Source organism: Mytilus californianus, unplaced genomic scaffold (assembly GCF_021869535.1).
Source record: "Mytilus californianus isolate M0D057914Y unplaced genomic scaffold, xbMytCali1.0.p SCAF_12, whole genome shotgun sequence".
Lineage (NCBI taxonomy): Eukaryota > Metazoa > Mollusca > Bivalvia > Mytilida > Mytilidae > Mytilus > Mytilus californianus.
Window position 1 is genome coordinate 30,231,601 of NW_026262604.1, and position 14,414 is coordinate 30,246,014.

Below are 14,414 nucleotides of genomic sequence, written 5' to 3' on the forward strand. Positions count from 1 at the left end.
GGACCTTGACAATGGGAAAGTTGAAATCATCACTTTTATCATATATTTTTGTTCGAAGTCGTCCATCTATATCAGTATCGAAGTGAACGTCAAAATATCAAGCAGACTTTCGTCTGTTGGTAGAAGCCTTTATCCCTTGTTCCATGGATTGATTGATTGTTGGTTGCTTAGTAAAGTGGCAGATATGTTATGCATGTTCAGGACGAGAACAAATTAACAATATATACAATAGGTAGGTCTTGTACTATAGGCCGTCCGGGATAAAGTTGGGGAAATTTCGACTGCCACTGGAAAAAAGGGTATATTGGATAGGGACAGAAATTTGGCCTTGCAACAGGCTACCTAAGGAACCGTAAAAGAGTTGTTGCAAGGGTTCGTAACGTGCAGAAAACGTGACACTCTCTCTACACGAGGCATCGGATTTAAACGTCCCCATTCTGACCGGATGTGACTATGTACTTGATACAGCCAAACGGACACCCCACTTTGGCGAGGTTTTTACTGCCGGTCGGAAGAAGACCAAAGTGACCATATTTCTATTCCCCAGTTACCCTTTGGGGGCAAGTTCCAGGGATATATGACATGTAAACAATCATTGAAATTTAGGTGATTCAGTGACAGAACTTCATCAATTTATCTAAGTTAAACAAAAGAAATTTGGATAATGCTTTTTGTTAAAAAAATAAGAGAGGCGAAAGATACCAAAGGGACATTCAAATTCATAAAATGAAAATAAACTAACAACGCCATGGCTAAATGAGAAAAAGACAAACAGACAAACAAAAGTACACAAAACACAACATAGAAAACTGTAGACTGTGCAACACAAACCCCACTAAAACTAGGGATGATCTTAGTAGCTCCGGAAGAGTAAGTAGATTCTGCGCCACATGTGGCACCCGTCGTGTTGCTCATTTAAGTACAAACCCGGAGATAAATCTAATTCAGTAGGTCACATTGGGGATGGAATTGTAGTTACGACGATTGGAACATATCCGTTGTCATCTGTGAAACAGATATTCCATAACGGTCAATCAACTCGTGATGGCGTCCGTAAAATTTACGAAGGGATGATTGCAACTTCACCACTGGGAATACTTGGTTTCGTAGCTTCCTTGTGAGCAGCAACCCTCTATCAAGGAAATACAAGCCCTGGAATATCGTATCAGCTTGGAGATATATACTCCGTATGCAGGCACTGCTGAAATGTTGCTTCATAGAAATTGAAAGTTCACAATTAAGAAGCTGAAATCATCTCTTTTGTCGTAAAGTGTTGTTTTCAACCAACCCACATTGTCAATGTCTAGATGTAACATGTGTAAGTCAAGATGTAAGGCAGACTTAACTGTATCTGTTGTATCTCAAGTTCGATGGGATAGATGAGTTCAACATAGTCACCAAATTTTGAATTATTTAGTGAGAGAACATCATCTATATAGCGAAAAGTGAAGTTAAAGGATAACAATATACTTTGTTTGGATGGTACCAAATGGTACATACAAGAAGCCCATATGGTACAAAATGGCACATATCTTATACATGGATGTAAATGCGATTTAAATGTCTTTTTTCCGGTATGTCCTTGGCTGATACTTACTTTGACAAAAACTCTAATGAAAAATCGCCATATGTGGTGAATTATGGCAATTTTGTCGTATGTTTATGGATCAAAATAGCATAAATTTGAATGAACTGAAGACTTCTACTATCTATGCAATTTTCAGGAAAAAAATCAATGGCTTTTATACCTCCGCTATAACTTTGAACATCTTTTTTCCAGAACAAGATGAAGTTGCCAATACAGTTGCATTCCTTCTCAGTGACTATGCATCTATGATAAATGGTGCCTTGGTGCCCGTAGACGGTGGACACATTATACATATGTCACCTAACCCTGTGCAGTAGTTAACATTGATATTTTTTGTGTTAATACACATAGCTTTACCGGATGTATCTTACACCATTATGCAATTAAGGCAACCATAAAATAAACAAGTCATTACTTGAAGTTGTTAAGGACTTTTTAGTTATTCCGTGATATGAACACTGCATTTACATGTATACTACCTTTTCTTATTTGACGTACCTGTTCAACCATTGGCACACAATGGTACACTATTCATTACAATCCCTTAACACGATTGAGACGAGAAGAGTAGCAATATATTAGGAAAGTGGATTCATTTATTTCCGTAGATACACATTTAAGGGGTGGAGGACAAATTGTATTTCGTGGATATATCTTATGATTTCTTGGTTTAGCCAAAGTCGTCATACATACTTCATTGAGCATTCAAATTTGATTAACCTTCACCAACAAAATTCCACGAAAATTGGTATCCCACGAATAATTATTATGAATCCATAGTATATAATAATATTTCTATTTTCAAAAGTTTCAGCTATGTTTAATCATCTTATGATCAATTTGTCAGCTCGAACATGTTTTTTTCTGTAGTTATTTTCCTGAGATCCATGTTAATATCATAGTCACATTAAATGGAGTTTTGAATATATTGAATCAAGAAAGACTGTTTCACCCCTTTAACTTTTGTTTTAGCTTTCCGGCTTGACAAAACAAGAGACTCAAAACTATATGTTATTTAGCATACAAACAATAACATTAATTAAGCACATATTTTGCTCGAGTTTCCCTCATAATCATTGTACACACTTTTTTCTGTGTACTAAGTTAGTACGCATGGATGACCACAATGATAAAATTTCATGTTATTGTAATCAAGATATTAAGAACAATAATTAAGTGCCTCCGGCCCTTTTGTAATAACATTTGAGTCGCAACGCAGTGATGTTAAGGTTGTTCGCCACATCAAAATGAACGAAAATGCAGTGTTTTCACATTTAGTGTCCAGTAAATGTGTAGTTGTGTTCAATCATAGTAGTCCAGATGATTCGTGCTTATTTTAAGAAGAATTGTGGGTTTGATTATAAAAGCATGAAACTTTGCACATTAATAGATATATATTTGATTGTCAATCTAAGCTATGGACCCACTCTGAAAATCCAACATAGCGGCCATTTTTAAAATGTCTCCCAATCAGTCTATATTTCACAACCTTGTCTAATTAAAAGTAAATAATATGCAAACCAAATATTTTAAAAACATATAAAATATAATCCAACGTTTCTAGTAAGTCATGATGTTATATAAGATTTTGTTGTTTTTTTTCAAAATGGCGGAAAATTTCAAAATGGCCGCCAAAAATTAAAAATGAACAAAACTAATACAAGGCTTTGCTTGTATTTTATCGAATTGCATTTTGCAAGAAGATCAATAAAAACGATTTATGACCAAATTTCTACTTGAAAACGGTTATCATGGTAGCATCACGGGTGCTCCTGGCTGGCCAGAAACTACACACCCGTCAAGAACACATACGAATACCCTTAGTTGTAGTGAAAAGGGACTTGTGTTGTTTATGCTTTCAATGTTGTGTTACTTGCTCTTTATTTTTCAATGTTTCTGTTGTAAAACAGTGAAAGTCTTGTTTATCCATCGTGCAGGCATGTGAAACCTTATTTCATTTCAAAAGTTCCGTTCGGTCATGTTTTGTATATTTACATGTACCAATGGTTTTTACATGTTTTAAATTTTGTGATTCTAAGAGTTAGAAAGGAGACATTTATAAATCCACTATTATATGATATATGCTTAATTACTGGATATGACTCATCAATCTATTTAAACAAGACCACCTAGGCAGTTGTCACTTTTAAAATAGGAACAGCTTACCCTTCTTAAACACATAAAAACATCCACGGCTTTTAGTTTGGTTGGTGTTGCTCAAGTTTTAGATTTTTGTGTAGAGATTTCTTCACTGCTGTTGCGTTATTATCCATTCCCTTATCTGGTTCTGTTCTACTAATAATTTGTGAGTGCCTAAGTATCTTCTCCATCTTTTTTATCATCTAAACAAGAACATATTTTCAATGCATTGTTCAAAATGATTCTTAAGGACAGTCCATTTAGTCTTTACATAACACAAATGTCCTTGCGCAGATTTATCTATTGCGTCATTTTTCTAATACCTTTGTCATGAATGTCCATATAGCATATGCCATCCACATTCACTCGAAGTAGCACTCTGGGTAACAGGGCGAAACATTCTCCGCCTTAAGCTTTCACATGATTTGCGAATGTTGTGTGTTTGCTTTTAAAACGTTCCTGATGTAGAACATCATGTGGTTTACCTGATCACGTTAAATTATTTTAAAGTTGGATTGAAACTTATTAATTACTATGGCCATTTCTAGACAAAACATCATTAAATGCTGTAGTTGTGTGATATTTATTGTCAATCTGATTGTCCCACCTTCTCCTTTTACTTGTGTGTATTTCTACGCATGTGCTTAATCAACATTTCAATTTTCAAATTACGTTTGCAACACTTAAACTGTATAGTTTAATGACATGATATAGCGCACGGGTACTGGAAGCCATCATAAGAAGGAAAAATGCAGCGAATCAATGAATAAGCAGTATACGTTCATTATTTTATGTTACAGACCAGGTTGTTGTTAAGTGGACTCTCAGTTTCCCTCTTGTTACTCAATAATTGAATGTTACTCAGATCTCATCAGGGTCTCGTTCATCAGTAAAATTATCTCAGGATCTTTGCATAACAATGAGAAGTACACCTACTCTAACCTCATGGACAGGTCTTGTAAATGATGCAAGAAAGCCTCTAAAACAGAATCTGCTGTTCATGAAGTACTATGTTTCCTTGATTGAACACTTGTTCAACTAATCGATCACATAAGATTCTTTGTTCTGTTAGAAATATGTTTGCCGAGTTCCACTGTTTCGCTTTTGCAAAAGCAACAACAAAAAAAAAACGATGGATAACATGTGGTAATTGATACATGTCTCGGAAACAAAATAACATATTGTTGAATTGTATTCGTGGAATGTCGAATCGTTCTCTTCCTGAAACATTGGTAAATGCGGACTGGTATATTAAGGCGGATGACCATTTGATTTGGCTCTACATTCGTAGACTGTTGTCCAGACATATTAATGTTTCCATCATCATCTGCTTCAAGCCATCTATGATATCTTTCTGTTAACTTATTTATAACATGTAAGGATAGAGTTGCACAATTGACTAATTGTACCAGGTTGGCATACATGTATTTCTGGTTAGACAATTGACAGAGTGCATGTCCATAAAACAATAATTATAAGATGTAAGTATGAAACGCATGGTTATATTTGGTTAGTATTAAGAGAATACATTGTATCTTATTCTATAGTAATATATGCTGTTGTCTGTTCTATGGTCGGGTTGTTGTCTCTTTGACACATTCCCCATTTCCATTCTCAATTATATATATATATATATATATATATATATATATATAAATGAATAAATGAAAGTATTATAACATAACTGTCAAACTGGTAAAAAGATATTTATTAACCTTGATGTTGTTTTGAACCATTTCTTAATTGTAACCTTGATTTGGCTCATGTGATCCTTGTCTTTCCATAATAAGCTTTTCGTACCAAATATCGGAAGCTTACCATACAAATGTCCCAGAAAAGAGTTTCGGAGTCACGGAAGGATAGACAGACTGACTGAGATGAACAAGTGGTTATGCTGTACTTCAGAGTGGAGTATATGAGAGCTTTATCTTTTTGTTAAAACGTCAACACTATTCTGGCTTGCATATGCATGCAATGGAGTAAGGAATATTACAGTTGATTGCACATTTTATTTCTGACGTTAATTATTTTTTCGATATACAGATTAACAACTTCCGAATAACGTCTTTGGGAGTACATTTACATATCTGTTATGTGACTTTAAGGTATTTGACGGGAGTTTTATAAACAGGTATATTTCGTCTCAAAAATACGCAGCACCAACATAGTTGTAAGTATAGAACTTGGTACATACATGTAGTCATTATAGTGCTATCAATGATATTCAGTTAACTTGTTCAATTCAACCCCAAAGAGTGACAAGGGAATAGAAATATGGTCATCACAGGTCTTATTTCCGACCGGCAGTAAAACACTTGCCAAAAGTCTTTCCCTATCCAATATACCCTCATTTTTCAGTGGAAGTCCCCGACCTCTATCCCGGACGGCCTCTATTACAAGACCTATCTATTGTATTTATTATTAATTTGTTTTCGTCTTGAAGATGCATGAAATATTTGCCACTGGACGTTAAACAATCAAGAATCAATCAATCAATGTTCAATTCAACCAAAGTGTAGTCTGTAATTTAGTGGTTGACGTTTGTTGAAAACTGTACGGTGACCTATAGTTGTGTTATGTAGTACGGTTGAATCCGGTTCGAGGTCGGGCTATTTCAGGTTATTTGAGTGTAAGGTCGGACCCGTATACTGTTTTTGTTTTAGTTGTTGTTAGATGATGTGAGAATAAAGTGCAGTTTGTAATGACCTATCTTATTTAATCCCGGACAAGGCAAGATCATATCAGTCGCTAACTTTTACGTCATTATGTCTCTGATGGAGAGTTGTCTCATTGGTAATCATACCACATCTTTTTTATATACTAAAATGATAGATTGTAGGAATACAAGTATTTTGACAAGTATCATTTTAAAACTATTTGAAAATAAGACTGCATAACTTCAGCGAATATTTGTTTTAAATCTATTGCGTTTAAACAAATAATTTTCAAACATAAATTTAAAAAAAAAATTTAAATATAGATAAGATAAGATGAATGATTACAAATACCTAATTATATAGATAGTAGAAAGTACCACATACCGAACGCTGATACCTATCTGGATTTAGATGACTTTGCTGGTGCTCTTGCAAATACTTGAGACATTTGAAGGCGTTCTCACAATCATCACATTGAACAGAGTTTTGAATTTCCTATTAAGCTTTAGCAAAAAAGATATTTCGTACAAAGTATAGGTCATGGTGATGATAATTTGTTAATGTGTATAACATATCTTCTTGTGTAAATCCTTGTCCCATATATATTTTGTCCAGAATCTATGTGCGGAGTGGCATTTTTTTCAATTTTAATATGGTTATGACGTTAATGTGACAAGTTAACTTTCTGCACTTAGATGTTCAGATTATATTCATTTTCACAAGGAGACATATACTAGATCGATATGAGTGGAAAAGAATGATTATTATGAGTAATTTAGTTGGGATAGATTATGACTCAAAATATACGTGTACCTCCTTTGGGAAATTGCAACAAATAACACCAGCTCTAGGATATTGTGTAAACAAAGAAAACGCATAAGACTTATTAAATACATCGTTGAAACTAAAGAACACAAAACTGACGATAAAAGAAGATCAAAATCTGATACAAACCTCAAAAGGGCATTGGCTGTCAAATTCATGTTCAAAATTTGACTCAAATTCTCATATTTGATTTATAACATACTAAAACGTATATCTTAATTACAAAAAGTCTAAAATAAACAATTTATAAGGCATGGGCTCGATATTATGTATCATCGTTTCGTGTGTATTTTAGTCTAGACGCCATGTAGTTAACTATCCGAAGACTGCCGACGGTCATATTAGCGATATAATCATATAAATAGATAGCGAACTCGTGCAATTGCATTTGTTTTGGGTCTGTTTAGTTTCATACCATAGGTTAAAAATATATGTTAGTTATCGTTTGTACCTGTATAAGAATGAGTTTTTGTGGATCGAATTAGTCAATCAAATGATTTACCTTTGTTTCACTTTCAATGCTGACATTCTTTTCCTTTTAATAACTGAACACGCATAATTCATGCGTAATCCATCTCTAGCAAAGGGTTTAAATTGAAGGTCACATGAATGCGGATTCAATGAGGTCGAATTATTCACTTGCAAGTGAATAATTTATCATCGATGTCTCTTAGCTTATTTTGACAAAATTGAGCCATACTTTTGCGATAAAAAAAATGAATCCTCAGTTTTAGATGTGTATTCCAGCTGATTTAGGATAAAGTTATGTATGTTTTGAACATGCTTGGGTGTTATGCTTCATGTTATCTTTCCGTGAATACAGTCCGATAATGTTTAATGTTGCCATTTTTATCATTTTTACAAACAAAGCAAGCTAAATTTATCAAAATTGCTAAATATATACTAAATTAGTTTACTAGTAGTATCATGTGTAACATTTTCACATGGGTGTTATAACTCCACTTGGATTACATCTATTTACACGAATCTTTAAAAATGAAACGGACACTCTATTATGTGTATTATATGGTCGAGCATTTATATGAAGCAGAAATCGGGTGATCATGTGAATAGTTGTAAGCCATGTCTAACAAGTGAAAAAAAAATAAGTTGATTTTTTTTTAATTTATAAACTAGAATTTTTTTTTACTAATAACGATATCCCCTAGGTTTTATCTACCAGGTAGCCTATTCTTTGACAGTTGTTGTGTTCCCATTGTAATCATGTGCTACGAAATATATGCTGATGTATTGTAAGACACATGTTGATTCAATTTACATAAAATATATAGATATTCCAATAGTGTACTTAGAGACTAATAATATATTGCTGTATATTGCTGATTTTTCAATTTCTACGTTGTTCAATACTTTGCTTCTCATTTCCGTATGCACACGTGTTTTCTATTTGGTACCGTGTACGCTAAGTTTGAGAAGCCAAATGCAAAATACGTTAGTAATCACCGGGAGATCAGCGTTAAGAATGTAGTCAGGAGAAATTTAAAAAAAAAACTGGAAATTAATCAGAAGAGCATTATCTAAGGAACAAGATATTTTTTATAAATTGGAGAAAAAAGCTGACTCGGACTTTTACCTTATATTTAGCATTGGCTCTATTGTGGTCTCAAATCGTAAGAAGGAAATCTAGAAAAGAGGGACGAAAAATACCAGAGCGACAGTCAAATTCATAGATCGAAAACAAACAGACAACGGAATGGCCAAAAATAAAAAGACAAACAGACAAATAATAGTACAGATGAAACAACATAGAAAAACTAAAGACTAAGCAACACGAACCCCAACAAAAAGTGGGGATGATCTCAGGTGCTCCGGAAGGGTAAGCAGATCCTGCTCCACATGTGGCACCCGTCGTGTTGCTTATGTTATTACAAATCCGGTAAATAGTCTAATTCGGTAGGTCACATTCGTGAAAAGGGAAGGGTATTATAGTTACGACCTAAGGAACATATCATCTGTGAAACGGTTATTCCATAACGGTCAACCTACTTGTGATGGCGTCCGTAAAATTTACGAAGGGATGATTTTAACTTTACCATTTTGAACTCTTGGTTTAATAGCTTCCTTGTGAGCAGCAATCCTCTATCAAGGAAATCATGATAGGAAATACAAGCCCGGGAATATCGTATCAATTGGGAGATATAGAATCTGCTAATTTTTTGTAAATGACCTTTAATGAGCTATTGCAGTTTTATATGAAACAAAGGGTAATATGGGGAAAATAGTTTACCTTGTATCGTTGGAAAACACCCAAGTAGTTCGAAAATCTGACAAAATTTCCTAAAACTGACATGACTACATCCTTAACAGTAACTTTCAAATATGGAAACTACTGTAATTGAAAGAGTTGCAGCGAAGTTAGATTACTTAGAAATATCAGCAGCGATTGAATAAAGAAACTGTACTTACATTATGAAACCCGATCTCTAATGCCATTGTTTTGTAAGCATACTCATTGCTGATTGTGTGGTTGCATATATAAATAATCCTGGTCCAGGTAGAATACTGCAAATACTGGAATATTTACAATTGATAATGTTAACAACAACTGGGCACATATCGACACAATGAACAAACGAGATCAAATACATACAATAGGTAGGTCCTGTAAAAAGATGCTGTCCGGAGTGAAGGTCTGGGTTTGGACTGTCAGTAGCATCTGATGGTTTGTTGGATACGGACAGAAAGTTTGTCCAGCAATAGGCTATCAAAGGACCCCTCAAAGAGTTGTTGCTATGGTTGTTAACATGCAGAGAGCATGGCACTCTGTCTACACGAAGCATCGGATTTAACATTCCTTTACTGACCAGTTGGTGCTGCGTACTTGAACATCCGGCTTATAGCTACACTAACGCCCCACTTTGGTAAGATTTTACTGCCGGTCAGAAGGAGACAAAGAGTTACCATATATCTACTAATAAGTCACTATTTGGCGTGGAATTAAACTAATTTGAAAATGAATCTATTTACATGAAAAGAGAATCGGACAACTATCCAACAATACTACCGGACAAGGATGAAAACAACTAGTTGCATATTTCGGCCAACATACCGTTTTCTTAGCAGTAAAAAGCCTAAATGTTGTTTTCATTTAAACCATATGTCAACATATGGTTTAAATGCAAACAACATTTAGGGCCTGGAATATGTTCGATATTCAAATAAAAGAAAGTTGAAAAATTGCTTCTGTAAATATAGACATTGCAATTTCTCATAGGAACTCTTTTTATGTCTAAAACTTTGCCGTTTTTACTATGAAGTTTTCGCAAAAAAATATATCCCAGAACCAAAAGTTCATGTGCACTACTATATTTTTCAAAGGACAAAACCTAGGGCTGTGTGGCAAATTTTCAACATGTATATGCCTCTAACTTCTAAGAGTATAAATTTATACTAAAAATTATGTACCCCCACTCTTCCTCCACTTTGGGTTTTCCTCAGAGTTCAATTTTGCCGCTATCCATGTGTATTTATACTGGTAACATATCCAAGTTATGCCTCTATGAGAAGCAGTATAGAGATCATATCTGGGAAACATTTCGTGAACAAAACAAAATATCTACGAATATTATATATCTCCAAAAAGAGGTGTGGTTTATGAAACAGGTGTATTAACAAAGTCCAACCTTAGGTTAAAAAAATGTTGTAACCGGCACCTCTGTTAGAGCCATCCATATTTTTTTAAATATCTAAAGCTTTTATACATCTTGATTTTAACATTTTAATTTCAGGGAGAAACGGTTATTTTCTGTCAAAAATCAAACCTAAAAATTGTTTATCAACCATTTAAATCTTGTTCGTATAAGTAAAGCTTAGGGTGAAGATGTGATTTCCGTTTGTTTTAGAAATGGTTTTTGAGAAAGAAAATTTAAAACCATTTCAGTGGCCTATCTTTCATTCTTTCAATGCACAGTTGCTATAGTCGTTCTGTATTACTCATATTTTGGCCTCATTTTTGAGTACTTAAAACCTTCCATCCTTTATGGCTGGTTTTTACATAGATAAATAAAATCGTATAATATAAGCAAAACGAGGATTTTAAATTTGATGTATGCCTTTTTGTGCTTCTTCGTTACATTTGTTTGTTTTTATAGTGATTAAGATGATAACACAATGTTGACTGCTGTACCCCTATTTTTGATATTTTTACCTATTGTGTCTCTTTGTTTTGTTCACGCATCGTTGTCAATATAATGGATTTGATGCAACTGTCATACAAGTGAGAGGTTAAGCTAGCTATAAAACCAGGTTCAATCCACCATTTTCTACATAAGAAAATGCCTGTACCAAGTCAGGAATATGACAGTTGTTATCCATTCGTTTGATGTGTTTGTTTTTTTTTTTTTTTTTTGCCATTTGATTGGGGACTTTCCTTTTTGAAATTTCCTCGGAGTTCAGTATTTTTGTGATTTTACTTTTTACATCTAAGAAATCATCAACGTATAAACAACCTTCAATATTGTTCAACTGACTGTTAATTGATAATGTGACATAAACAATACAACCTTGAGGAATATAAAGATAGATATAGTCGAATTACTCTTATACTAAATTTCGTTAATTTTGTTTATTCATTTATTAAGATCAAGTATTCATATGTATCAACAGATTTCTAGAAAGATCATCAAAAGCGACAAAATTCAACTTTAAACATACTCAAAGGGAATATATATACCAGGAAACCTGCAACTAAGCGCGGTTTAAAAATTGGTGACTCGCCATAAGTAAACGTGTAGAGAGCGAACAAACTAACGCCACACTTTCAATCAGAACCGTACGTAGTTACGTAGTGAAAAAAAAACAGTGAGTGCAATAAACCTAAAAGGAACTGTAATTATGGCCATGGCGTGACCCACGTTAAAAGTAACATACAGGGAAAAAAAGTTCAAGGGAACATACAGATACAAGTTTACCGGACTACTAGTAATAACAGCAAAGAACAATAAATTGATTTGGTAAATTCCGATTCGGGACCGTGAATAAAAAGAAGATTAAGGATGTTCGCTACTCTGTTTCAAAATAACAAGCTTTTTGAAAGACTGTCATAAATTGATAGTATATAAATGAAGGAACTAAAAAAGCAGAAAAAAATGAAGGGTCCGTGTGCTTGTTTTCGAGATATAAGCCATTGAAAATTTGGCGGGAAATGATTCTCTCTAGATTTTTCGTGCATTTAACATTGGCACCTTTTTTCTTTCAAAAACATTGAAAAAATAACAAGGATTTTATAAAATTTTTAAATATGGCTTTTTAAACTATATGTAATAAAATTATGAAAAGAAAAGTAGGGGTTAGTGGACAAAATTTCTTAATGGAAAAACATGGATAAAACAAGAGGATTCCGAATATCTGACAAAAAATTAAAAAAACAAGAGGAGCGAACATCCTTAAAAGGCTTGGACGATTGAGTTTCCGATTGAGATTTACTTTGCATGTTTTTTGTTTAGGTTTTATTTCGTAGTTTTAATTTATTTAGATTTCTTTCACAAAGTCAGTTGAAGGTAAAGAGGAGTTGTAGTGTTTAAAACAATTGACAATTTATTCATGGTGACAGATATTAAAATATTTAGATTACACATTCTCACAACCTCTGTGACATTTAATCTATTAAATTAAAACGTCAAGTGTTCTGTATGTGATAGTATGTACTTGATGATATGATGTTATTTGAAGTAATATTAGATACAAGTCATGTTTATTTTGCATGATTGGGGACTTTATCATATTACCAGTATGTCAAGGTTCGTTTATCTATGTAAATGTTAATAGTTGAGCTGATCACATCTTTTAAAAGAAATGAACGTCAACTTCACAGGTAGAATTGCCCTTGTTACAGGTGCTGGTAAAGGTATGTGGTAATTACTCGTAAAACTATTATATTTTTTATTGATAAACTTATAACTGAGTACTCTTCAACATAAAGAAACAACTACACAAACTTTGAGTCTTTCATGCAAAAGACATCATTGATTTTGTCTTGACCACATATGAACCAATGTAGTCTTTTGTTTTGCATTATAATCAATTTAACGTATATGTGAATTATATGAATCATTTTTTATTCTCATTAAAACATCAGTGATTCATGAAGAATTGAAGCAAAAATCAAAAAAATATAAAGACGTTGCTATTACGTTCAAAATACTGATACTTATATAATTTGCAAGTAAACTGTGGAAAATGTTTTATTCTAACGTAAAGAAGTTGTTGTTAGACTGGAAAATATTTTATAATGTTAAGTAGATGCATGGTTTGCTTGAAATAGTTTTTCAATGTTTGCTACATGTATATAAGGTGTATTAAAAGATTTAAATACTGTTCATATATAGCACTTTTTACTTTGAATTTAATTATTGAATTGAGTCTTGTATAAAAATAAAACATATTTATCTGAAGGACAATTTGTTTGATTTGATAGATATTTGACCACCTATGAGCAAAGGACCTTAGTTTCAATGTATCCTTTCTGTTTTGACGCATCGTAGAGCAACCAATAATCTTTCAATCGCATTTCATTAAACTCAAGTTACCCTTAAACGAACTGGACGTGTTCCCCTGACTCTTGACTAAAGTATTGGATAAAGGTTGTTCCCAAGCATCAGGATATTTTGAAAAGGGCAAACGTTTCATGAAGCGCATATTAAGAAATATGCTTATTCATTAGACAGTTGTTCTATGTTTACCACACAGTCCGTGTATGTTCTAGTACGATTCGATTTTTTTGTCAGGTTTTTATAATTCATTCATTATCTACATTTTACGAATGTAATATTTCTTGCATGCAGAGTGGCATCATTTGAGAGACAATAAAACAAAATATTTTTACTTGGGATATGTCGTTTGCTAAGGCGACTTATCAAATATCAACCAATTAATCATTTATTCAATCAATAATGATTGCATACAATGTGAGCATCTGTCTATGTATTTGAAAACTTATACTTGGTTCAACTATTTGATTCATATTCGGAAATCAACGCCACTTTGCTTATTTGAATATTATACTAAAGAAATCGGATACGGATCACGGAAATTATATTGAAATGATAGGGAATTTTGAAAAAGAAATGTCTGTTTTACTTTATTTTAAGTGATAGACAGGTTGCGGGGACAGAAAATAAATAACACAACAATATACACCATTTAAACGAAACATAATGACTGTCGTTGCAAAAATTAAGGTTCCT

The 14,414-nt window shown here is 33.3% G+C and overlaps 1 protein-coding gene across 4 annotated transcripts in view; it reads left to right on the forward strand.

Moving 5' to 3' along the window:
• The window catches only part of LOC127721670 (L-xylulose reductase-like), a 64,247-nt gene that overhangs the window by 12,144 nt on the left and 37,689 nt on the right, over positions 1–14,414 (forward strand). The window contains exon 7 of one of the 4 annotated variants that reach the window (XM_052228466.1): positions 1,781–2,008. The exons of the other annotated variants lie outside the window; for them this stretch is intronic. Coding sequence (XP_052084426.1) covers positions 1,781–1,905 — 125 coding nt within the window. The 3' untranslated portion in view covers positions 1,906–2,008. Of the gene's footprint in view, positions 1–1,780; positions 2,009–14,414 lie in introns of those variants that run through there. 4 annotated transcript variants of the gene reach the window in all.